At 36.9% G+C, this 17,460-nt stretch overlaps 1 protein-coding gene across 1 annotated transcript; it reads left to right on the top strand.

Moving 5' to 3' along the window:
• The first annotated feature begins 3,174 nt into the window (after nt 1-3,174).
• Nucleotides 3,175-16,651, top strand: LOC131960811 (sodium- and chloride-dependent GABA transporter 2-like). Its single transcript, XM_059326079.1, has 15 exons — nt 3,175-3,196; nt 3,523-3,705; nt 5,981-6,115; nt 6,243-6,383; nt 6,472-6,559; nt 6,657-6,789; nt 6,935-7,069; nt 9,000-9,103; nt 9,310-9,434; nt 9,547-9,659; nt 11,434-11,571; nt 13,116-13,218; nt 13,834-13,934; nt 14,091-14,261; nt 15,557-16,651. Exons 1-15 carry the CDS (start codon nt 3,190-3,192, stop codon nt 15,704-15,706), a joined length of 1,827 nt encoding a protein of 608 aa, XP_059182062.1. The 5' UTR covers nt 3,175-3,189; the 3' UTR covers nt 15,707-16,651.
• The last annotated feature ends 809 nt before the right edge of the window (nt 16,652-17,460 follow it).

Here is a 17,460-nt window from a genome sequence, read left to right on the forward strand (position 1 = left end):
TGCCAAGAGACCCGCAGCAGCTTGTTTATTGCCCATAAAATCAGTGGATGTGTGTGGCTGAACGTGAACATGCTGCAGAAAAACGTTGCAGAAGCAGAATTTAGCATTTTAGCCTAAAAGTAGAGATTGGCTAGTCTGGCTATGTAAACCATAGATGTAAGCATCAATTTCTGTCGCTCTACATACGTCATCTGGTATAACTGATACGATTGGCTAAGAGCTACCTACAGACGCTTTTGGCCACGCCTGCTCTACGGAGAAATGAACGGCTGGTTTTCAGACTAATCTCATTTGTGATTAGTCTGGTGTTAGCCAGGCTAGGGAAAAAATGGCCTAATTATAGTATAATACATATAGTAGAGTAGTTTGTTAAGAAATGAAAGGAAAACACCTTATTATGAGATGTCCAAAAATGGGGAAAAAAAGGTCAAATTTTTAAAAGAACATATAAACAAAACAACAGTAAAACTAAGTTTTGGTCACCTATCCACCCAAATTGCTATTATTATTTTGAAAATACAAATCATATCAAATCTGTACTTTATGAAGCCATAAACACAATCCATTTTCCCAGTATTTCAGATATTTGTCTGCCCTTAGGTGTAACGAGAATGTAATTCTCTCCATATTTTGAATTTCAGTCACAATTTCTATCCATTTTTGTGTTACTGCTTTCTTGCTGGCACTGCGTGTGAGGAACAGGCTCTGTTAAAATGTGGTAACTAGGCGTTAGGTTGTAAGCACGCATCCAAGCTGGGACTACAAATATGGCAGACAACACAGAAAAATCGCAAATATAGCGAGGGGAAACAGAAAGCTTGTTTGGAAATAATCTGGTGTTGGGTTTCAACGTCTTGACAGCCTGGGAGAAGCCAACTTTAAAATTGATTGTCTTTGTCTTCTCTTAAAGAGGAAATAGAGAACAGAACACCAAAATACCTTGCAAACAAGTCTTTAATTATGGAAGTATTAAATACAATATTTAATATGCTAGCTTTTGTTTCAAATATCTTATTATGAAGCGTTATTCACAGAAGTATCTGAACAGGGTGATGTTTGCTTTTATCTTAATAAACATAAAATATCAAAGCATACATCAAGATAAATAAGGAATCAGATAAACAAAACACAACATAATCATCTGATTGAGAAAATAAAAATACAGTAAGGCCCCAAAAAAATACAAATAATGAAAAATTATTATAATCAGTAAATAAAATTAAAAAATTAGGTCAAACAGAACTAAGAATAATGCAAATAAAACTATAAATAAAAGTACCATCACCTACAGTCCACATATTTGACATAAGAGGAAGAAATAAGGAGAGGAGATAGATTAAAGGTTGTCAGATTTTCTCAAAAATAAGTTTTTCTTGAATGATAAACTGATTCTCTCAAGGTGAAGTGTATCCACCAGTCTACAGAGCCAAAGTTTCAATGTTGGGAAAATAGTAAAATGAGTTTTTGGCAGGAATAAGTCCTTTTGCCAGACAGTGTTGCTGTGACCTTTTTACCTTCTTTATATCGTTGGATATCCCCAGAATTATTAAAATTGCCTCAGGGTCTATCTGAACACCCATTACAGTTGACAGAAATGTAAACACATCCTTCCAGTAGCCCTGTAACTTGCAACAAAGAACAAAGCTGAAATGTCAGGATGATTGGTCGGTCACGTTCTGAGGCCCCAGCAGAGACTTACTGTATGCTCATTACTGTATAGTTATTCTTTACATTTCCTGTTACTCATTAAGCTCAATTAGAGGAGAGATGTGTTGGCATGTTGTGGAGCGCTGGAATGAAGTTTGGAATAGTGATGCAGTGTTGCATCTACTTTTATGCTCGATTATAAGCAGTGTGAAACAAATTTAATCATAGATTAGCTTCTTTTTCCACCTACAGTCATGGAAAAAATGATTAGATCACCCTTGTTTTCTTCAATTAATTGTTCATTTTAATGTCTGGTACAACTAAAGGTACATTTGTTTGGACAAATATAATGATAACAACAAAAATAGCTCATAAGAGTTTAATTTAAGAGGTGATATCTCGACATTTTCCATTGTTTTCTTGATAATGACCAAAATTATTACAAGAAAATTGAACAAGAAATTGAAGAAAAGGGTGGTCTAATAGTTTTTTCCATGACTGTATTTTCAGATTTTCATTTGAAGAAGCTACGATTTTTCAACATGATAGCCCAGTTTCCTACATGGAAAAAAAACCAAAACAATTTTATAGGATGTGCAGAAACACCACTGTTTGCAAAGAAAAGGAGGATTGTGGGTGGGGGCTGGGGGCGTGCTGTGTGCTGTCACTTCTAACTCAGTCAAGTCAAATCCGGCGTGAACTGACCTCAGCTGCTTTTGCCTCCTCCTGAGCCACTCACCTCTGTCACCTCTGTGCTGACGGGAAGAGTTAGAAATATGCGATCACAAGGTGCTGCAACACTTCCGACTAAATGAACTGTAATGGTACATAATTGATTGCATAACGTCGGTTCTGTCATGTCGTGCCATTACATTTTTCATCGCCCGCTGTTTTTTTGTCTCCTGTCTGAGAGTGGAATTTGTGACTCAAACTGTAGTTTGGTGTCTTAATGGTCACAAAAGCATTTTTATAATCATCGCTGCTTATGTAGTTTGTTGATTCTGTCTGTTTTATGGCTTCCTCTTCAACAGCTAGGTTGCAAAACTGCTGTTCAACATCATTTAATGAAGATGTATTTCCTTGTCAAGCATGATTTCTTTCCAGTTTCACTGAATTGAACTGGAAAACCTTAACTTTAAACATGCCCTTCTGCATTGCTGACTGCAATTGCATGGAACCCAAAATCTAAACCTAATAATTACATCATTTATAATATTATTCTGCAGAATTTTTTATATTTTATAATGGAGTTTGTAGTGGAGGTCGTCCACAGCAGCAGAGAGTGACACAATGCTGACTTCTCCAGTGTCATCCTCTTCTGTTGCATCTTATTTTAAACATGGAGTCATGGAAGGTGATGTACTTTGATCTGAGAGCGGCAGATGGAGGGAAAGGAAGAAAGAGGCTGGCCTAAGTTTAACATTACTAACCCCCGCCCCTCACTCCGGTCCTGTTAAAATCCTAAAACTTGAGCGTTTGCGGATAGACCTCCAGAGAGCCTCGAGACAGGCAGGTATCCACAGGAGAACAGGTGACACTGCAATGAAAGGTAAGTTATAGAGGTTTCACTCCAATTTAGATTGATTTTAGTTCATTTGATTACTGTACGATGATTTCAACTTCAACTTTATATGAAATATTAGGTATATAAAGCTCAAAATTTATGGTATTTTGTGACTTTGTGTGCATGCTCCTTTCTTTAATATGATGCTCAACAATGCAATTTTTACACATTCGGATCTTAAAGCTACATTGTTGCCCACTCTGTAGCTTGGTGCCTTGATTCAGGGCATCTTGACAGGAAAAAAAAAAAAAAACTTCTTCAACCAGCTTCCATAACCTGCTGCAATTCTTTCCTTTCTGTGTCTTCTATAGGAGACGCTGCCAAAGCAGGCCTCCCCAATGGCACTAGCCTGGCCAAGCCCCCCTCGGAGGAGAAGATGGAGGACCGGGGCCAGTGGAGCAACAAGCTCGAGTTTATTCTGTCTGTGGCCGGCTCCATCATCGGCCTGGGCAACATGTGGCGCTTCCCTTACCTCTGCTACAAGAACGGAGGAGGTGAGTGGAAGATAAGCAGAGCAGATGGAGGGAAGGAGTTAATGTATGTCACTTTGTTCTGCAGATTTCTATGACTTTATAAATGAATGTCAGCAATGACAGAACTAGAACACCAAGATTTGCATATGTGGTTTATGCACATTGTTTTTAGTGCAGTTTTTTTTTTACATGTATGAATGAGAAGACGATTTATGACATAAAAGTAAAATCAAAGCATGCAAAAGCCAACAGCTGTGACATTACAGAATATCTGAGTACCCCCTTTCAGGATCTGCCAATCAAAATCCAACCTTGAGCTCAGGTGAAAGAAGTATATTTAAGGAATTTCAATTAGCCAAATTAGACCGTGTTTGCTTTTGGGCATGCTTGTGTAGGTGCTAAAGCGGACGCCCCTCTTTCTCCCTCCATGGGGTGCAAGGGTCAGGGTTCAGGGCCGAGCAGGGTCAGGCAGCTGTTGTTGCTCCTTGCTCACAGCAGCTGTCCCTGCAGAGAGGCGGAAATCTGAGCACGCCAAACATCCTTGGCCCCCCCGACGGCACGTCAACACAAACCCCAGAACGAGAGTGGCAGTGGCTCAGGTCTACGGCGAAGGAAAAGAGAGATTAAAGAAACCTTAGTTTCTCTCATGCTTTTTAGTGCTTCCTCTCATTAACCTAGTTTGAAGAAACCTAAAATATAATTTAACAATCACTATTTTACTGACTACATTAAAGAACACATGCTGAACGCAAATTGGACTGATCTGAAGTTGTATAATCTGGTTGGAATCTAAATCAATTAAAAGTGATCTTGTGCCAAGAGTAGCAGCATTTTAAGTTAGAGAAAGAGAAAAGCATGTAGTGGGTAATGTGTAATTAATAATAGGTAACTGAAAGAAGGAGGGGGGAAGAGAGAGTCTTTTTCCACAGATCAGTATTATGTAATCTTATATCCTGCAGAGCTTCCTCCAGAGAGATTGGCATCATTCTGCAGGACTCATGCGGGCTTATAGACAATTTCTCCAAATTTGACCAGATTCATGGATGCATGAGTGAATGGGCCTATCTGACCCCAGGGGCCCACAGTGTCAAGGGCCTCCCTGGCCTTCTCCTTCAAAGTGACACTTGAAGAGACGCATATGGACCACAAAGAGATGCAAAGTGGTCACAAAGAGCCAAAAAACGACCAAAACAACTACATAGAGATGCAAAACAGCTAGAAAGAGACACTCACAATGACGACACAATGCAACTACAAAGAAATGCATAATGAATACAAAGAAATTCAAAACAACAACAAAAAAAAAACAGGCAAAAACATCACAAAATCTGTGTCTTGCATTTATGTAGGAGAGGTGATGGGGCCCTTTGCTTGTCTGTGTCCAGGGGCCCATTGTCTAATGTTCTGCCAATGAGTAGATTGATTGTCACTATTGTAGCTGTATTGTGTATTTGGTTTTCACATTTGTAGCTTTATACAAGTAGGCCCTGCGTTGTGTTTAGATTTTAGCTCTGACCCCAGGTCCTCTCAATGCTTTGGTTTCCCTCCCCTGAAAATGAAAAAAAAAAAATCTGGTATAAAAGCTGAATGTTACTTATTAGAGCCAGATTGATATGGGATTTTTGAGACTGATGCCGATACTGATTTTAGAGTGGGGAAACTCATTGGTAACCAATATGGTGGCAGATATAGTAACTTTTTTAAGGTGAAATAAAAAAATAGACCTTTGTTTGTGGATTGTTCACCCATTATTCACCACTTTACCCATAGGTCTACTTTTTCAAACATAAAACTTTATTAAATAATATTTTTGCATTATTATTATTATTATTATTATTATGATATATTATACAAAAATGTATTATATTGTCAGCCGATTCTATAAATGAAAACGGAAAAAAAATAGGAATAAAATAAATAGTGAAATAAACATCGTTACTGGTCAGTTTCATTAAATTGCTGACTAAAAAAAGATAAATTGTTTACATCATTTCTAAATCATGGAAAGCAACATTTTCGACATATATTGTGTAAAAAAAATTCTATAATGGCACTTATTGGACAGAATATACACCAATACCTATAGGCCTTTCATAGGCCAATATTAGCTGATAATATATTTCAACTGATATATATCTGTCAGGCTCTCTTACTCATCATCATAAACTATGCATGGACAAAGAGAACCATTTTTAGGATTTTTACTATAGAGTCATACAGCCTGTAAAACACAGTAACATCAACAGAAAATATAATCCAGCTCTAACCCTGAATCTTTCTCTTTTTCTCAATTTAGGTGCGTTCCTCATCCCCTACCTGATCTTCCTGTTCACCTGTGGTGTGCCTGTCTTCTTCCTGGAGACAGCGCTGGGCCAGTACACCAGTGAGGGAGGCATTACCTGCTGGAGAAAAATCAGTCCGTTGTTTGAAGGTAGGAAGCACAGATGTATCACCTGAGTGCTAGCCGAGGCAGGAAAGATTTAAATATCTAGTGGAGGAAGAAGAGCTGCTGAAGCATTCTTTGGTGTTACTGATGATTATTCTTGATTATTCTGCAGGTCTTGGCTATGGCACCCAGGTGATAGTGACTCTGTTGAACTTCTACTACATCATTGTTCTGGCCTGGGGGATTTTCTACCTGTCCTTCTCTTTCTCCTGGGACCTTGCCTGGTCATCCTGCAACAACACATGGAACACCGGTAATAGATGCACTTCAAAATACATCAGAACTTCCTCCATTGGTTTTTCAAATGTTTAATCATTCCCACATTTTGCTCTTGTCCTCAGAAAACTGTGTGGAGTTTGCGAGGAGAAACACCTCAATCAACCAAACAATCAACTCAAATGCTACGTCTCCAGTCATGGAGTTCTGGGAGTGAGTCTCCAGACCGCCTGAACTCTTCTTGGTGATACATTGTTGTGAAAATGACAATGATGCATCATCTGTGTGTTTCTTTCCCTTGTCTCTGCAGGAGGAGAGCGCTGAGGATTTCCCCAGGCATTGACCACATGGGCTCTCTGAACTGGGACCTGGCCCTGTGTCTTTTCATCGCCTGGGTCATGTGCTACTTCTGCATCTGGAAGGGGGTGAAATCCACAGGAAAGGTGGGTGACCTGGAGACCTTCTTTATTTATGTATTTTGTTTTAGTCCTAGGGCACTTTAAGGGTGACATCTGGTATTTATTTTTTCTATTTGGCCTGTTTCTTTTTTTGTTTGCATATGTAACAGTGCTGTATGTGTCTGTATAGGTGGTCTACTTCACGGCGACCTTCCCCTATGTGATGCTGATCGTGCTGTTGATCAGAGGGCTCACCCTGCCTGGTGCCGGGATCGGGATCCAGTTCTACCTTTATCCAGACCTGGGGCGACTGGCAGACCCTCAGGTACCATCATGTCACATGAACATGAAAATGCAGATTCATCACCAGTACACAAAACCACATAACCCCCCGAGGGCCTTTAGAAGTGTTGGTGATCCCTGTGGGCGCGGGCGCACCAGGTGCAGGTGTCCCATGGTTCTCTGCTGGGGAAACTAGTTTCTGCTGGGTCCATCTGCTCTCTCTGAAAGAGGCAAGCACTGCAGGGATTAAATGCAGGGTCAGGACACCGCTGGGACTGTAAACACGAGCTCTACCAGGACTGAGCCGCAGACAGCCAGCTAACCAGTGTTTGCCCCACTGGGAGGACGAGAGACTTTTAACTGGCTCTGCTCCACTCAGACTAGCAAAGGTCCACTCAAAGGAGCTCTGCAGAGTCCCCTGTTTAAATCAAAACACTTGGCGTCTCTCTTGTTGTTTAGCGCTGTTATTACTGTGTCTTCTTATTCTAGAAAACACAAAACAAATGAGAACATGCAATTTCCTCCCTTTATAACCAGAGCCTGAATAGTGTTGGCTCTTCATTTTCTCTGATATTTTATATAAATGTTTTATTGTCTGATAAGTATGGAAGCCCATTACCGCCAATGTGATGAAAAGAAAAAAGATTCTGTAAGTCAGTATAAGGAGAACCTTTCTCAAAATAATAAATAATAAAGTTTTTCATTTTTTAAGTCACTATGTTAAAAAAAAATAGGTACTTGGTCATTATTTTGAGAAAGCTTCTCATTATTTTTAAAATACTAATTCATTATTTTGAAAATATTTCTCATGATTAGGAGGTACTAAGTCATTATTTTGAAGAAAAAAAAACCCCAACAACAACAACATTATTTTGATATTCTAAGTCATAATTTTGAGGAACTGTTATTATTATGAGGTACTTAGTGTTTTTTCTTTTTAATTCTTATAATTTCGAATCATCTTTGAAAATTTCTTATTATTTCCAGAAAACTTATCATTATTTCAAGAAAACAAAATTATTTTCAGATGTATTTTTTTTTTTTAATAAGATTTGGATACTAAGCCATTATATCTGGATCCCAATTCATTATTTTGAGAAAGTTTCTCATAATAATTAAGTTTCTCATAATAATACAGGATCTTCTTTTGTTATGCGCTTCCATAGATAAGCAATGATCGGTAACACATACTGCATTCTTTATATTTCTGGAAGCTTTGTTCATAAATCAGTGTTGAGACTAACTGACTTTACTACTTAACTAAACTTGTCAATGATTATGAATGCACTCTGCACGTGTATTCTTTAAACACTACATGGCACGTTTGTGCATAAATAGTCCATCAACCTTGGTACCGTATGTTTCCACTGCACTGGTTGTATACAATACAGCATCACTTTAGTGTCAGTGCACTGCAAAAAAAGAAAAGTTGGGTGAACTCAAAATTTCAAGGCAACAAACTTCGATAAAATTTTAAGTTGGACAATTAAACTAAATATTTTAAGTTTTGTTTTTAAGTTTGCTCAACTCTGAATTTCTCTGGCACGCTTGTAACGCCGCTACGAAATGTCAGCTAATATTGTGACCACAATTTTGAGTTAGCATCGATACGCTAATGGCTACTCTTGTAGTTGTAACAAGCAGCGCCGCTAGCTCAGTTAGACGCTAGCATCAGTTAGCCGCTAGCTTTCGCTAATGACCGAATTTCACAACAAAGAAATAAGAGTTAGCAGAACTATTGTCCCTTGTTGTGAACCCCAACTTATAAGTAACAACATCTTCTCACAAACTTATTTTTGAGCATACAACTAGCTTCCTTTGTTGTGCTAACTTACATTAATACCCTAAATGTCAGTAATTTATATTTCCAAGTTTTACCAACTTAAATCACTGTTTTAGGCCAAAAAATACAAATTGGCTTTTTTGCAGTGTGGTTTAATGATAATTTTTTTTTTATTTCTCTTTTATGTAAGGTGTGGATGGATGCTGGCACCCAGATCTTCTTCTCCTACGCCATCTGTTTAGGGGCGCTGACTGCTCTGGGAAGCTACAACAAATACAACAATAACTGTTACAGGTATGTAAAGAATTTATTTGCATAGTTAATTACATGCTTGATTAAACAGATGTTCCTTTCCATAGGAGTTTACAGAGTCCACATAGTTAAAAAAAAAAAAAAATAGCTTGTCCATGAGATTTTGTTACCACTAACACCTGTCTGAATCTGATTCTGGAAAAGTATACTAAAATGAATCTCTATGCAAAATGTGCTTTGTGTTGTAGAGACTGCCTGGCGTTGTGCTTTCTGAACAGCGGCACCAGTTTTGTGGCGGGCTTTGCGATCTTCTCCATCTTGGGCTTCATGGCCTTTGAGCAGAATGTTCCCATCTCAGAAGTGGCAGAATCCGGTGAGGCTTCATTGGCTGCAAACAAGGCTCAGAAAAAAAAGAAGCAAAAAGAAATAGAATACCAAAAACAAGCTGTTTATATACCCTTTGATTGTTTTCCTGGTGTCTGTAGGTCCTGGTCTGGCCTTCATAGCTTACCCCCGCGCTGTCAGCATGATGCCTTTCTCTCCTCTGTGGGCCGCCCTCTTCTTCATCATGATTGTGTTTCTGGGACTTGACAGTCAGGTAGCTTCTTCAAGTTAATTAACACTTTTCTTTTTCCACAAGGACTGTGACTACTGAACAAATATGCGGTCGTATGACTTGTTATAACTATTACTTTTTTTGTTTTATTTTTGCTCTTGTGTGGGCTATAGTGGAGCAATGTACATTTACTCAAGTATTGTACTTAAGTACAAATATGAGGTACTTGTACTTTACTTGAGTATTTTAATCTCATGCCACTTTCTACTTCTACCCGACTCATTGGTGGGAAAAGTATTTAGACCCCTTACTTAAGTAAAAGTAGTGAGAGCACACTACAGAATGACTAAACTACAAGTAAAATTCCTGCATTCAAAACTTAGTTAAGCTGAAGTTCAGAAGTATCAGCATCAAAATGTACTTAAGTAAAAGTACTGGATGGATATCCACTCAGATGGATATATTCCATAAACATTATTGGAATATTATTTTTGATGCTTTTATACAAGCAGCATTTTACATCCATAATCATTTTAAATGTATCATATTTTTTCATGTTAAATCTCAACCTGAAAATTAACAAAAGCTGTCAGCTAAATGTAGTGGAGTAAAAAGTACAATATTTGCCCCTAAAAACTATTGAAGTAAAAGTATAAAGTTACATTTGTGGAAATTCTCAAGTAAAGTACAAGTGTCTCAAAATTTTATTTAAGTACAGTACTTAAGTAAATGTACCTACTGACTCTACTACACTTCAGAGGGAAATATTTCCTTTTTCTTACGCCACAACAATTGTTTGACAGCTTTAGTTACTTTATAAATTAAGATTTTTCCACACAAGGTATATGAAAAAGGACAAAGTGCAGCTAAAACGATTAGCTGATCAACTGCAAGGAAATTGTTGGCAACTATTTTGACAGGCTTGAAAAGTGAAGCCAATGCAGAAGTGCCTTAAACCCATATTATTTATATTCTTTCTAATGTCCAGCAGAAGGCGACTCCACTGGTGTGAAAAGAAGCCTGATTATATAATAGTTTTAGAGAAAATTACATTAAGATGTCAAGAATACCTATATGATGGTTGGTTTAGTTACTTTTTAAATTAAGATTTTTTTCACACAAAATATATGGAAATGTACAAAGTGCAGGTGAAACAATTTGTTAATCAATTGAAAGGAAATTGATTGGCAACTATTTTGACAAGACTCCTCCAGGCCTGAAAAGTGAAGCCAATGCAAAAGTGCCTTAAACCCGTATTCTTTCTAACGTCTAGCAGGGGGCGACTCCACTGGTGTCAAAAGAAGTCGGGTTATATTTAAAGCTTACGAGAAAATGACATTAAAACATAGAGAATATATATAAAATATTCTTGCTGATTTAGCTAGTTTATAAATTAACAGCAACTATTTTGATAAGACTTTTTTTTTTTGGCAACCTCCAAGCTACAAAAGTGAAGCCAATGCCTTCAACCTGTATTCTTACTAACGTCCAGCAGGGGGCGACTCTACTGGTGTGAAAAGAAGCCTGATTATATTAAAAATGTATAAGAAAATTACATTAACATGTGAAGAATACTTATAGGTATAATGTTCTTGCTGATAGTCTTGTTGGCTTATGTCGGTCATATAGAGGCATCAGCAATAAACTGAGATTGATTCATAACCATTAAAGGTTCTGAATGCTTGGAAATGTAAATGTCACTTAGATGTTGGTGTTAACCGAGCCAGTAGGGCAATTCTCTACTTCATTATAGCTCACAAACATAAAGAGTTTCATTCATTGTTCTCTTTCGCCCTCTTTTCTTCTTCTCCATCAGTTTGTGTGTGTCGAGAGCCTCGTGACAGCGGTAGTCGATATGTACCCTGCTGTGTTCAGACGTAAAAACCGCAGGGAGCTCTTCCTGTTAGCCGTCTCTTTTGCCTCCTTCTTGATGGGCCTCATCATGCTGATGGAGGTAGGGGGGGTCACACACTGGGACCACACACGGATGCATGCACACAGACAAACACATGCAAGCATAACGACTGTTTTTACTGACATATTTAAGGGCAAAAGCAGCTTTTATAGTAGAGATAACAGTATTTTGTAGATTCAGTCATTTTACATTGTGCTTCTTAAGGTGTTTTCCCTCATTATATCAGAAAATACCTTTGTTTAGATAATCCTTTAATCTGGGGGGTTGCACCTGATGGTTGTTTAGGGATAATCCAGGACAGGATGCCTTGTTCTGCTGAAATAAGCTCACAGAGTACAACCTAGTACAGCCTAGTTGACATGGTTTCACCTCTGCACAGCTGGAAACATGAATGCTCTGCAGAGGTGTCAACAAGTCATCATTTTGTAAGTACGAGCCAAAGTCAAAGGTTTTGTGCAACACGTCTCAGGTAAGTCTCCAGTTTTGGGGCTTCAGCATTTCAAATCTCTTTCACACTCTAGTATATCTTTAACCCTTTATCAGGCGAAGAACTATTTGGTAACTTCAGTGGATATCAAAATGGGGTCGAGAAAAAAGTTGCAATTTTTCTGGATTAAAGTGGCAAATCTACAAGAAAAAAAGTCACAGATTTAAGAGATTTAAAGTGGTGAATCTGAGAGAAAAAAAGTAGCTTTTTTCCCACTTCTTTCTCGTAAATCTGCGACTTTTTTCCATGCAGATTTGCCACTTTAAATCTCTTAAATCTGCAACTTTTTTTCTTGTAGATTTGCCACTTTAAATCTCTAAATCTGCAACTTTTTTCGCACAGATTTGCCACTTTAAATCTCTTAAATCTGCTACTTTTTTTCTTGTAGATTTTCCACTTTAAATCTCGTAAATCTGCAACTTTTTTCGCGCAGATTTGCCACTTTAAATCTCTTAAATCTGCAACTTTTTTTCTTGTAGATCTGCCACTTTAATCTAGTAAATTTGCAACTTTTTTCTCGATATATTTTTATTTTGGATATCCACTGAAGTTACCAAATACGGTTCTTCGCCTGATAAAGGGTTAAATGTTACCAATAGAAGAGTTATCTTTATATATTTACTATGTGAAATAAACAACCTAGGGGCTACTATACATATTTATACAGAGACAAAATGCACTGTCCATACTTTGCGTTACTGACTGTCCTCATTGGTGTCTCCAGTAAGATCGAGGTTGTTATTGATGACAACACAGAAGTACCACTTCGTCACATATGTGAACACTATTCAGTGGATAACCTTTTAAAAGTAAAATACACCTGAAAGTCAAAGCAGCAAAAAATTTGAAATAATTAGTCTCAGATCTTTGTAGAATGGTCACACAAGCAATTTCATCAATTTATTTTCCTCTTTTATTTCTTTTCTAGTCATTTTCTGTGGTTTGTGTGGCTGGAGGTAGATGTTTTAATATAAAGAACAATAAATAAACTTTTATTGTAGTATTAAAATAATTTAACAATATGTTTTGTTTTAAAATAAATTAATTGTAGCATGTAGTTTCTCACAACTTTGTTGTTTTATCTCTCTCTCTGCAGGGCGGCATGTATGTTTTCCAGCTCTTTGATTACTATGCAGCCAGTGGGATGTGTCTTCTCTTCATGGCCATCTTTGAGACTGTCTGCATTGCATGGGTCTATGGTGAGCTGTCTTTAAACATAAAATGCTTTCTTTCACTCGTCAAAATGGAAAAATATGTTTAATACATGGATGGATTACTGACCTTAAAAGCCAGGGGCCCCCCTGGCCTTTACCTACAAAATGTTACTCGACACATGCCAACTATGAAGAGATTATAATGATGACAAAAGAAACATAAAAGAATTGAAAAATTTCCAAAAAGATACAAAACAGCTGCAAAGAGACACAAAAAGACTCACAACAAAGAAAAAAAAGACTACTGAGACTCAAAACTCAAACTCAAACTACACAAATCAGCTAAAAAGAGCCTCAAGATTTCTTCAAAGAATATTAAAAATGTCCAAAACAGTTACAATGTGACACAAAACAACCACAAAGAGACACAAAACTACAAAAAGATTCACGAAGACTACAAAGAGAAGCAAAACGATGATGGGGCCTTTTGAGGGCCCATTGTCTCATAATCTGCCCATGATTTATTGAGTGTTTTCCAGTGATCCTGACTGGTATTTTTTTTTTTTCATTATTACTGGCCTACTGTGGAGTATTTGTCCCAGTTTTGGCAAACATTAAACTACAAGTTTAGATAGAAATGTCTTTACTGTGTTTTCCCAGGTGCGGATCGCTTTTACGATAACATTGAGGACATGATTGGCTACCGCCCAGGACCTTACATCAAGTACTGTTGGTTGTTCTTCACCCCAGCCACGTGCATTGTGAGTATCAACAAACTAATTAAGTTAGTATCAAGGCTTTCCAAAAATGACAAAGGCAATGACAGCCACTAAGGCTTTCTCTACTCTCCTGTCCTCTTGCAGAAATCAATTGTTCCTGCTTCACCAATAGTAATGCTTGTATAATTGTATCTCCAGGGTACCTTCGCCTTCTCTCTCATCAAATATACCCCGCTAAAGTACAACAACGAGTACGTGTACCCCTGGTGGGGTTATGCCATTGGCTGGCTGCTGGCTCTCTCCTCCATGGTCTGCATTCCACTTTGGATGGTGTACAAGTTCAGCACCACCCAGGGGACATTCAGAGAGGTGAGCTTTGATCCTCTCAGTTATCTCATAAACTTGGACAGATGATGTGTTTAGATTTTTTTTTGTGATTTACTTTTTTACAGTATACAATTCTGGATAGCAATAAGGCAATAATAATAATAATAATAATAAAAATAATTATGACATAAAAATAAAAATAGATAAAATAAAAAATAATTATGACATAAAAATAAAAATAGATAAAATAGAAATATATATAGTGTATATAGTACAGCACATATACACTGTAATAAATTATTCTGTAGTCATTTCATTTTACTTAATATATTTGATTAAATGTATTTAATATACATTTTAAGTATCTAGTTATTTTGACCACATTAAATATGTGTATGTAATTCTAAATCAAGAGAATTTTGAATGAATCCAACACAATAGAATTAGTCCTTTTTTAATTGACACTTAACACTTCCTGTTAAGTTGTTATTAACTCAACTTGTAACGTAGTTAGATTTAATAATATTGCGTGCAATCTGTTGCCTCAATTTTATTGAGTAGCTATTGTGTATCTTTTTTCATTATATATATATATAATGAATAGGAGAGAAGGAAGAAGATATCACCACCAAACTCAATTTTTATTTACATTAAGACGATATTTTTTTGCATTACAAGTTTTCTGAAATTGTATGTTTACATATGCAATTGGAGCATTATCTCATTAAATATGAATATATTTCCAGGCCATAAATCTGAACATTTAATTAAGCAAATTTCATAGTTATTATTTATTTTATTGACAGATTAATTTCAAAGTGTTTCACACAAGGAAATTGGGATATATCCTTTTATATTTCTATCACAAAATACTGTCAAAAGAAAATCAATTTTCATCACGTTTTTAGGAACAAAATGTTATATAAATCAAAGTAAGAATGATATTTAGACAAACCCCTCTGTAAAAAACCTTCAGAATATAGTTAGGAATAAAACTGTTAAGTTTGGTGTCTGTAGTTGTAGCTGAAGTTGAGATTTATGGCTCAGAGCATGAGAAACAACTCATGTACTCCATATTGCAATACAATACTACCTTTTAGTGAATTTATGAAAAACCCACTGATGTAAATGGGTCAAATATAGTAAAACATACACTTAAGAAGGTTTTTTTTATGTTTCCTTTCCACTATTCTGAAAGAGGACATGTTGTGGGACAAAAATAGCCCAAAACCTCAAAATCGACCAGGGCATGAAAAAGCAATGTTATTGCCTGTAGTGTCTCGCCTTAGTAAAGATGGTGGACCGGAGCCCATTAACACTGGTTTATCTCTCTACAGCGCTTGCAGGTGCTCATCAAACCATCTGACGACTTACCCAAAACCAAGAGGGAGCAGGAGAAGTTACTGGCCATCTTTGCTCCTGAAGGAGAAGCCACCATGACTAGAAACGGCTACTATCCCGTCTCAGAGACAGACTCCAACTTATGAGGCCCCCAGTGGTGACGATACAGGAAAGACATGTGGGTTTTGGTTCCATCCTTGATTTGCTGCACCCTTGCCTCCATCCCAAAGATCACTGCAGGGAAAGATGCAAAAAAGTGTCACATCATCTACATTTAATGCATAACAGATATGGATGACTCAGGAGGCCTACAGTGTGTTGGGTTTGGCAGCGCATTTACATTTCAGGGATGGCAGTAATGAAATAAAAAATATTTAAAAATATATATCAAACAGTCATTTACTGGTTGAATTAGAAGCTTTAGAGGGGTCAAGGGCATTTTCAGGGAAAAAAGTTATTTCCTCTACTCACACTTAAATTTATTAATAGATTGGCAGATGTTGTTTAGCTCTGCATTTAATAGATGATGTAAATGAACTGATTCAAGTTCAGGTGAAATTCATGAGTCAGCCTTGTTGTTAAAAATGTTAAAAAAAAAATTGTTTGTGCCATTTCTCTCTTTTAAAGGTGGTGATTGTAGAGACAGACAAACATGTTCCACCAAAAGTTGAAGAATCTTTTATTATACATAACAAGGATAACGTTTGTACAAATGTAACACTTTGTTAGCCAAATCAGTAATGGGACAGGTTAACCATCTTTTACTGCTATGTGTGAACTATGTTTGAGTGTATTGCTTCATGGCTACTTAGCCATATTTGTATCATATGTTGTATTATCATAACTGATTGGGGAAAGTTTCCCTTTTGTATTTACAAGAATTAAAATGAAATGTTGTGTTTCACTTGAATAGACTGTGTAATAAAAGGATATAATGTGAGTGAAAATTGTAACACTGTAGCAAAGCAAAAGCTGTAGGACTAACATGACATATAAAGTGTAGTTTCATATTTTGTACTGTAACATAATGTGACTGTACAAAGAAATGTGAATCTTGTAAGTGTGTTTTTAAATAAACATGCAAAATGTAATATTGTCTTAAATCATTTTATCAGTGCTGTGCAGCGCTGTGGTATAGAAACTGGATTATTTAATGGGAATATCTGTTAAAGTCTAAGAGACCAAAAGTCAAGGTATCACATCTTCTGCTGCTTATGTTCTGGTCATATATTTTTAAATCTATAAATCCCAAGTCCCCCAACTTTATGAAAGTGCAATACTACCGCCTTAACTTACTGATCGTGATATTGTATGCTAATAATCATGTTTGCTTGACAAAATATTTAGCTATTGTGATTGAGCACAGCAGTTTTCAAATGCTTAGTAATTAGTAATAATACCTATTATTGATGTTACTTCACTTTGAGCGTCCTGAGTTCTTCCTGAACAGCTCCATATGTTTTTTGTGAAGAAAAATGAAGGAATAGCTTCGTAAGAGTGATCCGAAAAAATGTTAAATCTGCTTTTCTACAGAAATCTTCCTGCATTTTGAATATGGCTGTCAATGAGGCTGTTGGTGCGTGTTGGTGGCGCATCTGTGTGTCCTACACCCAAACTATAACTCTGACAGCTTTACCAGAGGATTGTGAGTGAGAAGACAAATTTTCCTATGTTTCTATGTATACATTATTTCTGTAGAGTGGAATTTGCGGCCTGGAGACATTTTTTTCTCCCCCTCTACACTCGCGATGATGTCACACACTGTGACATTCCATGCAATACACACCCATTATATGGGATTGATAAAAAACGATATGATCTATCAAAACGTGGATTAATACACCAATACACAAGACTTGTGTCTACTGTTTAAAGTTTAAATGGTCTCTCGGTGAAATTA

Source organism: Centropristis striata, chromosome 22 (genome assembly GCF_030273125.1).
Source record: "Centropristis striata isolate RG_2023a ecotype Rhode Island chromosome 22, C.striata_1.0, whole genome shotgun sequence".
Classification (NCBI taxonomy): Eukaryota; Metazoa; Chordata; class Actinopteri; order Perciformes; family Serranidae; genus Centropristis; species Centropristis striata.

Excerpts from the sequence above, each read along its gene's own strand:
- LOC131960811 (XM_059326079.1), top strand. Across the intron at positions 6,384-6,471 it reads CAACAACACATGGAACACCG|AAAACTGTGTGGAGTTTGCG; the intron begins GTAATAGATGCA and ends TCTTGTCCTCAG. Across the intron at positions 6,790-6,934 it reads GGGTGAAATCCACAGGAAAG|GTGGTCTACTTCACGGCGAC; the intron begins GTGGGTGACCTG and ends GTGTCTGTATAG.